General features: G+C 57.9%; 1 protein-coding gene across 1 annotated transcript in view; it reads right to left on the minus strand.

Annotated features, from left to right (window-relative positions):
- Window positions 1-5707: 5707 nt before the first annotated feature.
- The window catches only part of ADGRB2 (adhesion G protein-coupled receptor B2), a 30973-nt gene continuing 24491 nt past the window's right edge, over window positions 5708-12189 (minus strand). Inside the window, 8 exon segments of the mRNA XM_007468655.1 lie at window positions 5708-5893; window positions 6313-6369; window positions 6469-6567; window positions 6820-6855; window positions 9388-10007; window positions 10668-10707; window positions 11050-11145; window positions 11463-11634. Of these exon segments, the coding sequence (XP_007468717.1) occupies window positions 5708-5893; window positions 6313-6369; window positions 6469-6567; window positions 6820-6855; window positions 9388-10007; window positions 10668-10707; window positions 11050-11145; window positions 11463-11634 (1306 nt within the window).

Consider the following 12189-nt stretch of genomic DNA (forward strand, 5'->3'; position numbering starts at 1 on the left):
TCCTGCCTCCCAGGGTGGTAGGGCTGGTTATTTCGGGTCTGTCATTATGTAGGATCTTGGGGAGGGGGTAAGGATGGCCTCTCCGTTCTTGGAAACATTCCATCATCCTCTCCAGCTAATTCACCTTCAGATCCAACAGTGGCCCCTGACCTTTCTCTCCCTCTTTTCATAACTCCACTTCAAGAATTGTTTATCCTGTCTTAATTTCTTCACCTCCCTCTCACTCCACGGCCTGCTCCAATACGGCTTCCTGCCACGCCAGTATCTCTAGTCCCGCCCTTCTCCTGAATTCTAGTCCTATATGTCTAACCGTCTACTTCCTACTTGAAATTCCCCCATGACGATCTCCGAGGTATTGCAAGGTTAACATGTTCTAGGTGAAAGTCATGATTGTCCCCCGCCAAAGCTGGTCCTCTTCCTGGCCTCCAAATTCAATGGCATGGTCATCCATCCAGGTGTGTAAGACAGAAGCCCACGAGCCACCCTTGGCTTCTTCTGATACCGTCCATACCAGGGGCTGACAATTCCACCACTGCATACATAGAGATTCCATGCTCCCTCCGTAGCATCCCCCTAAGTTAAAGTTTCCTTTGTATGGATGGTGTCTTCACCGGTCTCTCTGCATCCATCTCACTCTTCAGTAACTGCCCCCCATCCATTGCCCATCCACCCAGAGCAATCCTATTAAATCTGATCATGCCACCCGCTGCCCAACACCCTTCTTGACTTCCCACTAGTCTGAAATGCCAAAACCCTTACTGGAGTCTCCTCTGACCTGGACACTCAGCATGTGTTTTGAGGGCCTGAGAGGGTAGGGGTGTTCCTGGGGTGGGTGTTCTTGGAGGAGTGCAGGGAGGAATAATGGGGGGGTACTGGGGACTGGCTCTAAAAAGCCTCAACTCCTGGACCCAGGGCTGCCCAGGGGGTGGGCAAGAGGAAGCCTCAAGGGAAATAAGTCCAGAGAGATGGAAGTTGGCAGCATCCTGCACCCAGGTTCTCCCTCAGGCCACCTAGGTCACCTAATTTCCTTTTAATTGGTGCATAGTGGAAGTGAATTAAACCCAAATGAGTTTAATGTGTCTGTCCAAGTGCCATTCCTAACCTGTCTCCCTTCTCCCAGGAGCGGGGCTGCAGGTGGGAAAAAGGAAGACAGGCTGTGGGGGTGATGTAGGAGTGAGGGGATGGGGGGTGCGCCCTTCCCCCAGCCCTGCTGAGGTCGACCTGACACCAGCGCACAGGTCTCCTCGGGACTTCCTCCTACTTCCCCAACACCCCATCCCCGCCCACTTGTGTCCCCTGAATACCCAGATTCCAGGAACACCGACTTAGGGCCTCCTTGGTGCTGGCGCTGTGCTGGAAACCTGCCTTACATCACCTCCATGAACGCTCCCATGACCCAGTGAAGCAGGTAGTACTCCTACCTCCTTTTTAGAGGTCACTGAATTGACTTGCCCAAGGTCACTGCGTTTGTTCTGTCTAGAGCTGTGCTGTCCAATATGATTTCCACTAGCCACATGTGGTTACTGAGTCCTCAGGATGTGGCTCTTCTGAATTGAGATGTGCTGTACATGTAATGCACACACTGGATTTCAGAGACAGTATGGAACAAGAATGTTAAGTATCTCATCCATAATCATCTATATTGATTATGCATTAAAATGATAGTATTTTTGATATAGTGGGTTAAATATGTTATTAAAATGAATTTCATCTTTTCCTTTTAAAAATAGCTACTGGACTTCCCTGGTGGCGCAGTGGTTAAGAATCCGCCTACCAACGCAGGGGACACAGGTTCGATCCCTCGTCTGGGAAGATCCCACATGCCGTGGAGCAACTAAGCCTGTGTGCCACAACTACTGAGCCTGAGCTCTGGAGCCTGCGAGCCACAACTACTGAGCCCACGTGCCACAACTACTGAAGCCCACGCGCCTAGAGCCTGGGCTCCGCAACAAGAGAAGCCACCACGAGAAGCCTGTGCACCTCAACGAAGAGTAGCCCCTGCTCTCTGCAACTAGAGAAAGCCCGCATGCAGCAATGAAGACCCAAAGCAGCCAAAAATAAATAAATAAAATAATTTTTTAAAACAGCTACTGGAAAGTTTTAAATTACCTATGTAGTTTGCATTATATTTTTGTTGGACATTCCCCAGGGCCCGGTCTTATGAAAGTAGGGGTGGTCTGCTCACCTGTGACCTTGCCACAGTCTGCAAGGCATGGAAAGGTTGCAGGTGAGCTTGGGTGAGCTTCTCAGGCTGTCTCCTTATTGCTTGGGAGGGCAGCGTCCCATTCAGCACCCTGGACAGCACCCAGGGCTGGCTTCCCACCCGGGGTCCTAATATATATAGCACAGAGGCCCAGGAAGGAATAACTGGGGGAGGGGTGGATACCACCTGCAAAATCCTCCCCAGGAATAATCTCAAGTCATGTTCTGGATGCCCAGTGAGGACGGCTGGGTAAGGGTTATCGGTATCCCCATTTTGCAGATGAGAAAACCAATGTTCCGAGAGATCTGTGCATTCCATCTGTTCACTCAGTAAAGAGTCACTGAGGCCTGCTCCACATGGAGCCCTCGGCTGAGTGCACAAACCCAAACCAGGTTGACATAGATGATAGTCATTCTGTGCAAGCAGTGTGAGAGTGAAAGTGTGTGCGAGGGCTGTGGAAGCCCAGTGAGTGCTGACTGCTGAGGCGGGGAGCTCAGGGGCAGCTTCACAGAGGGGGGCCACTGGGGCTAGATCTGGAAGGCTGAAGGGGAAGTTGCCAGTGTGAGCAGGCGAAAGTTCCAGGCAGAAGGAATGGCATGTGCAAAAGCATGGAGGTGAGAGAGATGGGCCAGGAGAGGTAGGCAAGGGCCACATCACTAAGGGCCTTGCATTCTAGGCTAATTCTAGGGTCCTTGGAAGCCTTCTGAGCAGGGAGGGCAGTGACCTGGCCAGATGTGCATTTTGGAAAGATCACCCCAGAGCTAGGTAGCGACTGGAGGCAGAGAGAATAAGGAGGACAATGAGATGAGAAATTCAAGTCTAGGAAAGACACGACAGGTTGTTAGATATTAGCCCAAACAAAGGACAATCAGGACTACAGATAAGGAAACCCAAGTCAGACAGGGCCCTGTGACCTGTCCAAAGAGACGCAGCAAGTCAGTGCCTAGGGAGTGGGGACTGACGGGCAGAGAGGAGCACAGCCCTCGACACAGGAAAGCTCTGCCCCTGACCATGGAAGTGGTGAGTCTCAAAGCCCTCAGGAGCCTCTGCTGCAGCTGTGGTTGCTGTGGAGCAGGATCAACAGGGTGAATACTCACCCTCCTCCTCAAACCAGATGCAAAGCAAGAAACTACAAGCAGGGAGGGGAATGCACACTGCAGCTCATCCCGAGAGATCCTTGTGGTGGCCAGTGGAGCCCAGGGCTGGGAAGCGGGGAGGCAGAAACACAGGAGAGGCACCCAGAAGGCTTTAGGTGATGCCTCTTTTAGAAAAAGGCCTGGCCCAGGATGTGGCGTGGGATCTGCTGGCAAAAGGTCAGGGACCGGGGCTTTGTTTGTGTGAGCCTACTGCCCCTTTCTGGGAATAGGACCTCCCCTTTTGGAGACCTACTCCCCCTCTCCCTCCCCTGAGGTTCCCAAGGGGGCTGCCAATCACAGTGCCCCACCCCCTGGCTGGGGCCAATCAGAGCCCTTCCTTGGGGGTTTTCTGATTGGAATTCTTTCCCTCTGGGGGCAGAGTTGAGTGAGAGGGGCTGCAAAAAGGAAGCCTGGGGGGCCCAGCGGGGATGAGGAAGCTTGCCTGAAAGAATGGAGCTGACATAGAGAGCAGCTGGAAGGGATGAGAGATCTGGCCACACCCTGACCCTGGCCTTCATCGCCCAAGGCTAGCCACCCACCCACCACCTACCACTCCCTTCCTGCAGCTTGCAACTCCTAAGCGAACGAAGTCCCCTTTTGCCTAAGCTGGCTGGTACTGGGGATTCTGCCACCTCCAGCCACAAGTTGCAATATAGCCACTTACAAGCCGTGGGAGTTTGGGAAAGTCATGTCCCTCTCTGAGCCTTGATTTCCTCATCTGTAAAATGGGGGAGTCACAATACCTACCTCGAAGACTCAAGTGAGACGGTGCCTGAGTGATCGCTTTGTACCCATAAGTGCTGGGGCTGCCCAAGGGGAGGGCGGGGGTCTGCTCCCTCCTCTGACCGTCGCAGCTGGCAGGATTCAGAGGAGACTTAGGGAGCCGGTACCACCACGACACCCACTCCTCCAGCCCCTCCAGGAGGCCATTAGCTGTGACAGCCACCCCCACCCCAGCAGCCAGTCCCTTCTTCCTTCTCCCCCATCCAGGCTCCTATAGCATCTACCCCCTCCCTCTGACATGTCCACCTCCAGAGTCAGTCAGCTCTCCAAGGGCCTGCATCTGTGTCTCAGAGTCTCTGGGGAGGGGCCCAGAGGTGCCCATGCTGCTAAATGACCAGGCCGGCAGCTGCACCTGTGGCCTCTGCTCCTGTGGCTGCCTGACCACAGAAGAGCCGTGGCAACATGTCTCCACAGTGATTCCACCCATTCTTTGCCCGGATTCCTGGGAACTGAGAAGGGTTCACTCACTCAGGTTTATAAAGACTACGCCCTAGAAACTGCCCTCTGGCACCAAGCCAGCCTGGTCCCTCCACCCCACACCCACCCTGAGCCCTGGAACCTGAGCTCTCCCGATTCTCCTCTGCAGCCATGAAGGTCAGGTCCCTGGAAGCTGAGCTCAAGCTTCCAGTCCTACTAGGAGGGTACTGATAAAAGTGAAGTCCCAGCCCTGTCTCTGACTGTGGCCTTGAGCAAGTCACTTCCCATCTCGGGCCTCATTTTCTTATCCACAAAATGGGCCACCTAAAACTTTCCTACAAGGTTGCTGTGACGGGTCCAGGCCGAGGGTGTGGAACTCCTAGCACAGAGCACAGCAGGAGACCAGGTGCCTTAGACAACAGGTGCCTTAGACAACAGGTAATATGAAAAGAGCTACTCCTGTGCCAGGCACTCACTCGCTAAGCTAACTTTACATACGTTCATCTGTTTCATCCTCATAACAACCCTATGAGGTAGGTACTGTCACCATCCCCATTTCACAGATGGGGAACCTGAGGTCACTAAGCTCAGCCATGACCATCACAGCCAATGGGGAAGTCCACCCTACATTCCCAATCTGCTTACCTCAGGCCCCAAAAGGGGAAGGGTTGTGTCCAGGGTCACCCAAGGAGTCAGGGGCAAGGATGGAGTCAGAGCCTAGGCCACCCCCTCCCAGTTGGAGTCAGCCTGACCCCATCACAATTTGACAAGACCAAGTGAGGCGAACCAAAGAGATGGAGGAACAAAGTTGGGGTCCCAGGGCTGGGCCTTCCCCTGGGGAAAGCAAATAGCTCAGCAGCAAAATCCACAGAGTGAAGTTTATTCCCAAGAAAGTTCCCTCCCCCCCTCCCCAGCCCGGGACAGGGACAGACAGCCTGGGGGTGAAGATGGGGCTCCAGGGGCTGAGGGGCCTCTGAGAAACAAGGAAGGGCCCTGGTCCCCCAGCCACGCTGTGTCTGGCTCCCCCAGCCCAGCTGAGTCCACTGTGCCTCCCTGCCCAGCCCTCGGGAGAGGGGAGGGGGCGCTGGCTCCTGGGTAGTTCCAAAGTGGAGTGTGAAAATAGAGAGATATATAATATTTATACGCAGTGGGCAGTCCGGAGTGGCACTCACACCTCTGTCTGGAAGTCGCCATCCGGTGGTTCTGTGGGCTCCCAGGCTGCTGCCCGGTGCAGGGCCAGCCGTTCTCGGGGCTTGGGGGGCAGCGAGCCCAGCGTCATAGACTTAAAGGTGCTCCAGCTCTGATGTCGCCGCTGTTGGGACAAGCCGGGACGCTCCCCTGGACTGGGCTTCTCCTGTGCGGGGAAGAGGGAAGGGCCCGTGGAGATGGGCCAATACCCTCTCACCCACTGTACAGAGAACCAACTGAGAAGGCCCGGGGAGGGCCAGTGATGCCCAAAGTTACCGAGCAATCGGGTGCCAACGTGGGGTTCAAATCCAGACCCGCCTGGCTCCAGAGTGGGGTTCCTCATCCCTGTGCTCAGAGTGGCCCCCTGAGACCATGTCTCCTGCTGCCCACCCTCCTCAAGATCCTGATGGAGCTCCCACCAATACCCCCCATCTCCTAAAGACCCCAGACTGTTGCTTATGCCATGGGCAGGCCCTTGGTGAGGCAAGCTGAGGCTGCCCAGGCCGGGGAGGAGGGCAGGGAGGGAATGAGTGCCTCGCGGCCCACCTCACCCCACCCCACCCCACCCCAGCCTGGGGCACTTACGCTGGACACGCTCCGTTCGGCTGCCCCACCTGAGGACACACTCCATCGCTTCTCCCTCTGCAACGGGGGCCACGGGTCAGGGTCTGACCCCAGGGGCCACTGTGCCAGGTTGGGCCCTGAGCTTCAGGCAGGGGCAGTCACAAGAGGAGCCCTCACCTTGGCCGTGGACTGGCTGCGGTAGCGATCGAAAGTGTGGAATTTCTGGTTGAGCTCATGGTAGAGTTCCGAGTGCCGTTTCCGGGTGTGCATCACCTTCTGGGAGCCATAGGGCGTCAGGGCAGGTGCTCCCCACGGGACGCTCAGCATCCTGGGTCCCCACATCCCTGCCTGCTGCCGGCCCCTCTGGGACAAGGCCTGGCTCTTTCTTCACCCCATAGCTATGGGCTTGGGCAGTTGAGGGACTGTCATGGGGTCAGGCTCTGCACTGGGGCTTGGGAAGGGACTCTCTAGGGACAAATCGCCCCCCACAATCCCAAACCCAACACACACATACACTGCAGCACTTACCTCAAAGTCCAGGTCTGAATACCGTAACTTCTTTCGCTGGGAAGGAGCAACAAGGAAGCAGTGAAAGAGAACAAAACTTTTTACCATGCGCAGGGGGTTTAGAGTGAGGAAATCTGCTCCCCCCCAGGGTCTGCCCACTGTACCTTCCCCCAGCCCAGGCTCAGGAGCTAGGAATCCTTTAAAGGACAGCCCTTGAGGTTGTGGAAATGGGCTTAGGGCCTGGGAGATGAGGCTCCAAGGCGCTACCCCACCACAGGACTGCCAGGGGCACACACAGGCTGGCACACGCGTAGACATGCACCTGCACGTGGACCAGATGTCACAGCGCAGACTTCCAACACGGCGGGACACAGATCCCCACATGGGATCACAGAGCAGACCCTCCTTCCTCTGTGTCCTGGATTCCACCCCTCTGTCCTGCCCCATCTTGCCCCATCCTCTCTGCCACCAACGGGCTCCTCTCTCCCTGGAAACCTCCACTTGTCCTGCAAATACAGGACGCAGGGTTACAGAAACCTTCCTTTCACCGCACTTTGCCCCTTTTCCTGCCAAACTTGGCCCTACCTCCCTGGCCTCCCTCCCTCATGCCTCTCCCGGCTCTCACTTGCCCAAGACCACCTTCAAGGCCCCAGTGGCCTACGCAGCATTCGGCGCCACTCAAGAAGGAGGCCTTAGAGTCTCAGAATGTTGGCGCAGGAGCGCTCACGAGGCCAAGTCCAACCTTCTCAGGTTACACTGGGGAAACTGAGGTCCAGGGTGAAGGGACTTGCCCCACAGTCCTCAAAGATGCCACTAAAACCACCATCTAGACCTCCCCAGTCCCAGGCCTGCAGACACGCTCACCACCACTGGCATTGGTGACATCCCTCTCCTGGTCCTTCCACCTCCCTGCCTGCTCTTTCTTCGCCATCCACCCTGGCGTCTCCAACTCTCGGCCCCGCACTCTGCCCTGCACTCTCCCCTGCCCTTCACCACACACACACATACACACACACACACACACACACACACACACACACGTGTCCTCCCCGTTCCCAGCCACACTGCACTTTCTGAAGGCAGCGGGACTCCTCTCCCTGCTCCCTGATGCCCGCGGGCAAGGCACACACGGCTGCGCCCAAGAGAATAAACTCTAAATCCCCCCGCCCCCAACGCGCTCCTCTGCCCCATTGCAGTTGCCGCTCCCAGCCGCACTTTCTGAAGGCAGCGGGACTCCTCTCCCTGCTCCCTGATGCCCGCGGGCAAGGCACACACGGCTGCGCCCAAGAGAATAAACTCTAAATCCCCCCGCCCCCAACGCGCTCCTCTGCCCCATTGCAGTTGCCCACACCAGAATTCTGGACGTCATCCTTGACCCCTCAAGACTCCGCCGCGTTTTCTGCTACCTCCCACACAAGGAGCCCAGGGCCGGCCCCTCCTCAGGGGCCCAAGCACGGACAGGTGTCCCCAGAACAAAACCTGCCACCATGCTGAGCGCGCCCCTCCCCAGTTCCCGTGTCAAGTTCTCTCTGTGACGCCTTCCTGTTTTTGCCATCTGCGGCAAAAGCAGGCACCAAATGTTCAAGAAACATTTCGGGAGAAAAACTAAACTTGCAAACCTTCTAGCTGCTAACTTCGTTTTCTCGTGGGGAGGATGGGGAGCCGGTTTCTGGGGCCGAACATGAGCAGCCAGTGGTGCCTGAGCCGTGATTCCTGACCCTGTCCTCATCCACACCCTCCTCATCCCTCCAACGAAAGTTCTAGAGTTCTACAGGGGGCCACTACCAACTGCTTCTTGCCAGTGATTCCCTGCAGGGAGCAGGCCTGAGGAGGTCAGAGAGAAGGTGGGGCAGCCACAGAAAACACACAGGCAGGGAAACAGAAAGGCTGACATTTTCTCAGAAAGAGAGGGGCAATTACCACAGGCCTACGGGCAGTGCCTGAGGCTGATTTCAGGAATGATTCCAGTAGCAATCCCCAATCATCTAGCACTTTCTACCTGCTCCACACAGAGATAAATGTTTTATATCAATTAGTCCTCGCAACAACTCTACCAAGAGGCTGCTCCTGTGTTATCCCCACTTTACAAATGGGGAGACTGAGGCTCAGAGGGATTAAGGCGAAGAGAGATTACGTGAGCCTCAGGGGAAGATTATGCTCCAAATCTCACTGCTGATCAGCAGCATCCAGATCTGAACTTGGGGACTCGGAGACCCAGGCTCTCATCCCCTGTGATGTGGCTTCCCTAGCAATATAGCACCAGGCCTGAGCCACAAGCCCCTTAAAGGAGGGCCCAATCCTAACTGGTCACCCCAAAACAGGCACTAAAGCAAGTGTGGGCACCTTCAAGAAGTGCACCCTCAGCGCGTGGCGTCCAAGCCCATCTGAGGAGCTCAGAGGAGCCAGGATTCCCCTGGAGCCGCCGTGGGCACGAACGGAGGAGAAACGCACAGCAGATATACTCCCCAGGACTTTGTATGAGGAGGCTGCCGGCTGTCCCTTCCCGGCTGCTGCCAGACATAGTCACAGGCACCCGGGGGCAGGCCTCCCACCCCCCCACCCCCTGCCCGTGCCCAGCAGCCCCCTCACCTCCAGGGAGCCCAGCTTCATGGTGGAGCCGGGCACGGTACGGGGCATGGTCCGGCTGCGCTCCCCCGGCTCGGGCACTTGGCGGGCGCTGGGCGTCGGCGGTGGCGGTTGGAAGGTCATCCCGTAGGGGTTCTGTAGCGACCCGTAGGCAGGGCCCAGCCCCAGGCCCGAGTGGTCCACAGACAGGAAACTGGGGTAGCCTTCGGCATGGCCCAGTGCCTTGGCAGCCCGCCGGGGGGTGCCCTCGGGCCGGGCCCGCGGGGCATCCTCGCCACCTCCACCCCCGCCGCCGGGCTGCAAGCTCAGAGTCCTCCGGGGCAGCACCATGTAGTCCCCGTCGGAGCCCGGCTCGGCAGGCTGCAGCCACGTGAGGTCCAGCTGCCGCAGGCCACCCTCCCCACACATGTACACGGGGTTGGCCTCCTGGGGGGGCGGTGGCTCCCCCAGCCCTGGTGAGGCAGCCATGGGCACCAGAAGATTGCCAGGCAGCGGTGAGAAGCTGAGGCTGCCCTCGGGACCCACGAGGCAGGACTTGGGCTCCTCGTCCTCGTCCAGGGACAGGCGGGACAGTGTGCCCGTGATGGTGGACGGGTTACAAGTGTTGACCTCCTTGAAAAGCACTGGGGGCAGGAGTGGAGGGAGATAAGTCCGGGGGAGGAGGAGCCCCCAGATGCCCTTGCCCAGGCTGAGCAGGTACCAAGCCCCTGAGCTTGGACAGCGGGAGAAACTGAGTCCTGGCGTGATGGCTGGGTGGTTAACACAGGGGTTAAGAAGGTATCTATCCCAGAGGCCCACAGCCAGGGAGGGCGAGGAACGAAGACAAGGCCCAGCTCCCACAGTGCCCGGGTGCGGGTCCTGACCTCTGACCCGACAGCCCCAAGGCTGTCAAAAGAAACTTGCTCCTCCCCGCTCCCTTGGCAGCTCCTCCCCAGGAGACGGAACTTGAAGGAGGTTCCGGTAAGAATCAAGGAAATGACACAATGATATAAGAGCCACTTTGTGCCGAGCACCCGGCTAGGCACTTGATGTCCCCCAGTTCATGTAAGGCTCCCACCCACCCTGGGAGGACAGATTTCTCTCCGTTATAGGTGTGTAAGCTGTTTGCCCAGAGTCATACAGTGAGTGGTGTTCACAGCCTTGAATCCAACTCAGGGTTGTCTGACTCAAAAGCTGGACCCCACAGCCAGACACCTGTCAGGGCCTCTTCCTTGGTGCGGCTGGGGGCCCTCCCTTCTTGCCCCTCTCTGGGGCCATGCTCGGCTCTGCCCTGGCACACTCACCTGTCTGACAAGCCAGATCCACATCTTTTTCAAAGTCTGACTATAGGCAGAGAGGGAGAGAGCAGACAGGCAGAGAGAGGATCCATGTATCAGGGTGGGGGGGGGACGCAGGCCCCTCCCTACCCACCCAGAGGGTCTGCCTCTGCTGGGCACACTGCCCAACAGAGCAGAGGGGCCCCAGGCGTGGTCCCCTCCAGCTGCACCTGACAGCCGGGAAGACTGAAGTGGGGAAGGACTTGCCCAAGGCCACCCAGCTGTCAGTGGCTGAGCCTGAATCAAACCCAGTCTCTGTTCCCTCCCTGCCATAGATGAGGCAAGTGAGGGGTCTAGGGCAGGGGGCACTCAGAACCCACCTGTGCCCTGCCCAGGCCTCCTCACTCACCAGGATCTGCAGCTGCCCGTTCTTACACGAGTCGGGGGAGTCTTCACTCTCATCGGCCCGGCACACGCCCATCTGGCACTTCACCACATCCTGGACCTGGGGGCAGCAGGTGCCTGCTGGACCTGAGGCTGCCACAGGGCCCCCGGCCACGGCTGGCTGTGCCTCCCACCCCAGGCACCCAGGCAGGTGTGGAAGGAAAGAAGCGCATCCAGCCTAGGAGAGGGGAAAAGGAGCCCCAGGGGGCCGAGGCCAAGGCCAAGGCTGCCCAAGCTATCAGCGTGCACACCAAGGGCTGCCCAGCTGGGGACCTGGTCGGGCCTCAATATTCCCCATCTGCACCCTTCTGCACCGTGGGGAGAAGCGAGGGACTGGCATGGTGGGGGGAGGGCAGGGGCAGGAGAGGCCCAGCTCACCTCTCGGCGCAGAAAGCAGTGCACAGCCGTGATGACAAAGCCCTGCGCGGAGTTGAAGACGGCAAAGAGGGCCTGGAAGAGGACGGAGCGGCGGTCTGTCATGGCCAGGACGGCGGACATCCAGGTGAGCGCCAGCAGGGGCAGCACCACGCAGGAGCTCCAGAGCGAGGCCCTGAGGACAAGGCAGAGGGTCTGTCAGGGCGACACTCCAGGGGACAGGCTGGGCTGAGCCTGGGCCTGCACTCAGCCTGGGGCCCTTAAGCTGCCCAAGCCGGGCAAGGCCCCAAATGCCAAGACCTCAGTAATGTCCCCAAGCGGGGAGGGGGGGCTGAGGAGCCGGAGGCAGAGAAACAGAACAAAGACCAAGAGCAGAAAACTGGGGGACGAGGAGAGGGAGAGGGCCAGACACACCGACACCATGGGACTGAGCCCGAGGCAGCATCAGCGGACAGAGACAAAGAAGGTGGAAAGAAACAGTGGGAGAGAAGCGGAGGAGGGAGACAGATACAGACGCTGTGAGTTTCAGCCACAATTTGCACAGAATCACAGGCCTGGGCCACATCCCCAGAGAGTCCGGGAGGGGGGGAGAGGAAGAGGAACAAAGAGAGACGACAGACATGGTGAGAGTGGATGAGACGGGCAGACTCACAGGAAGGTTAAATCGGCAGAGAGGACGGAGGACATCACAGAGCACAAACCTTTGGGGAGAAGACGGGCGGCGGGGGGG

Source organism: Lipotes vexillifer, unplaced genomic scaffold (genome assembly GCF_000442215.2).
Source record: "Lipotes vexillifer unplaced genomic scaffold, Lipotes_vexillifer_v1.1 scaffold1261, whole genome shotgun sequence".
NCBI lineage: Eukaryota > Metazoa > Chordata > Mammalia > Artiodactyla > Lipotidae > Lipotes > Lipotes vexillifer.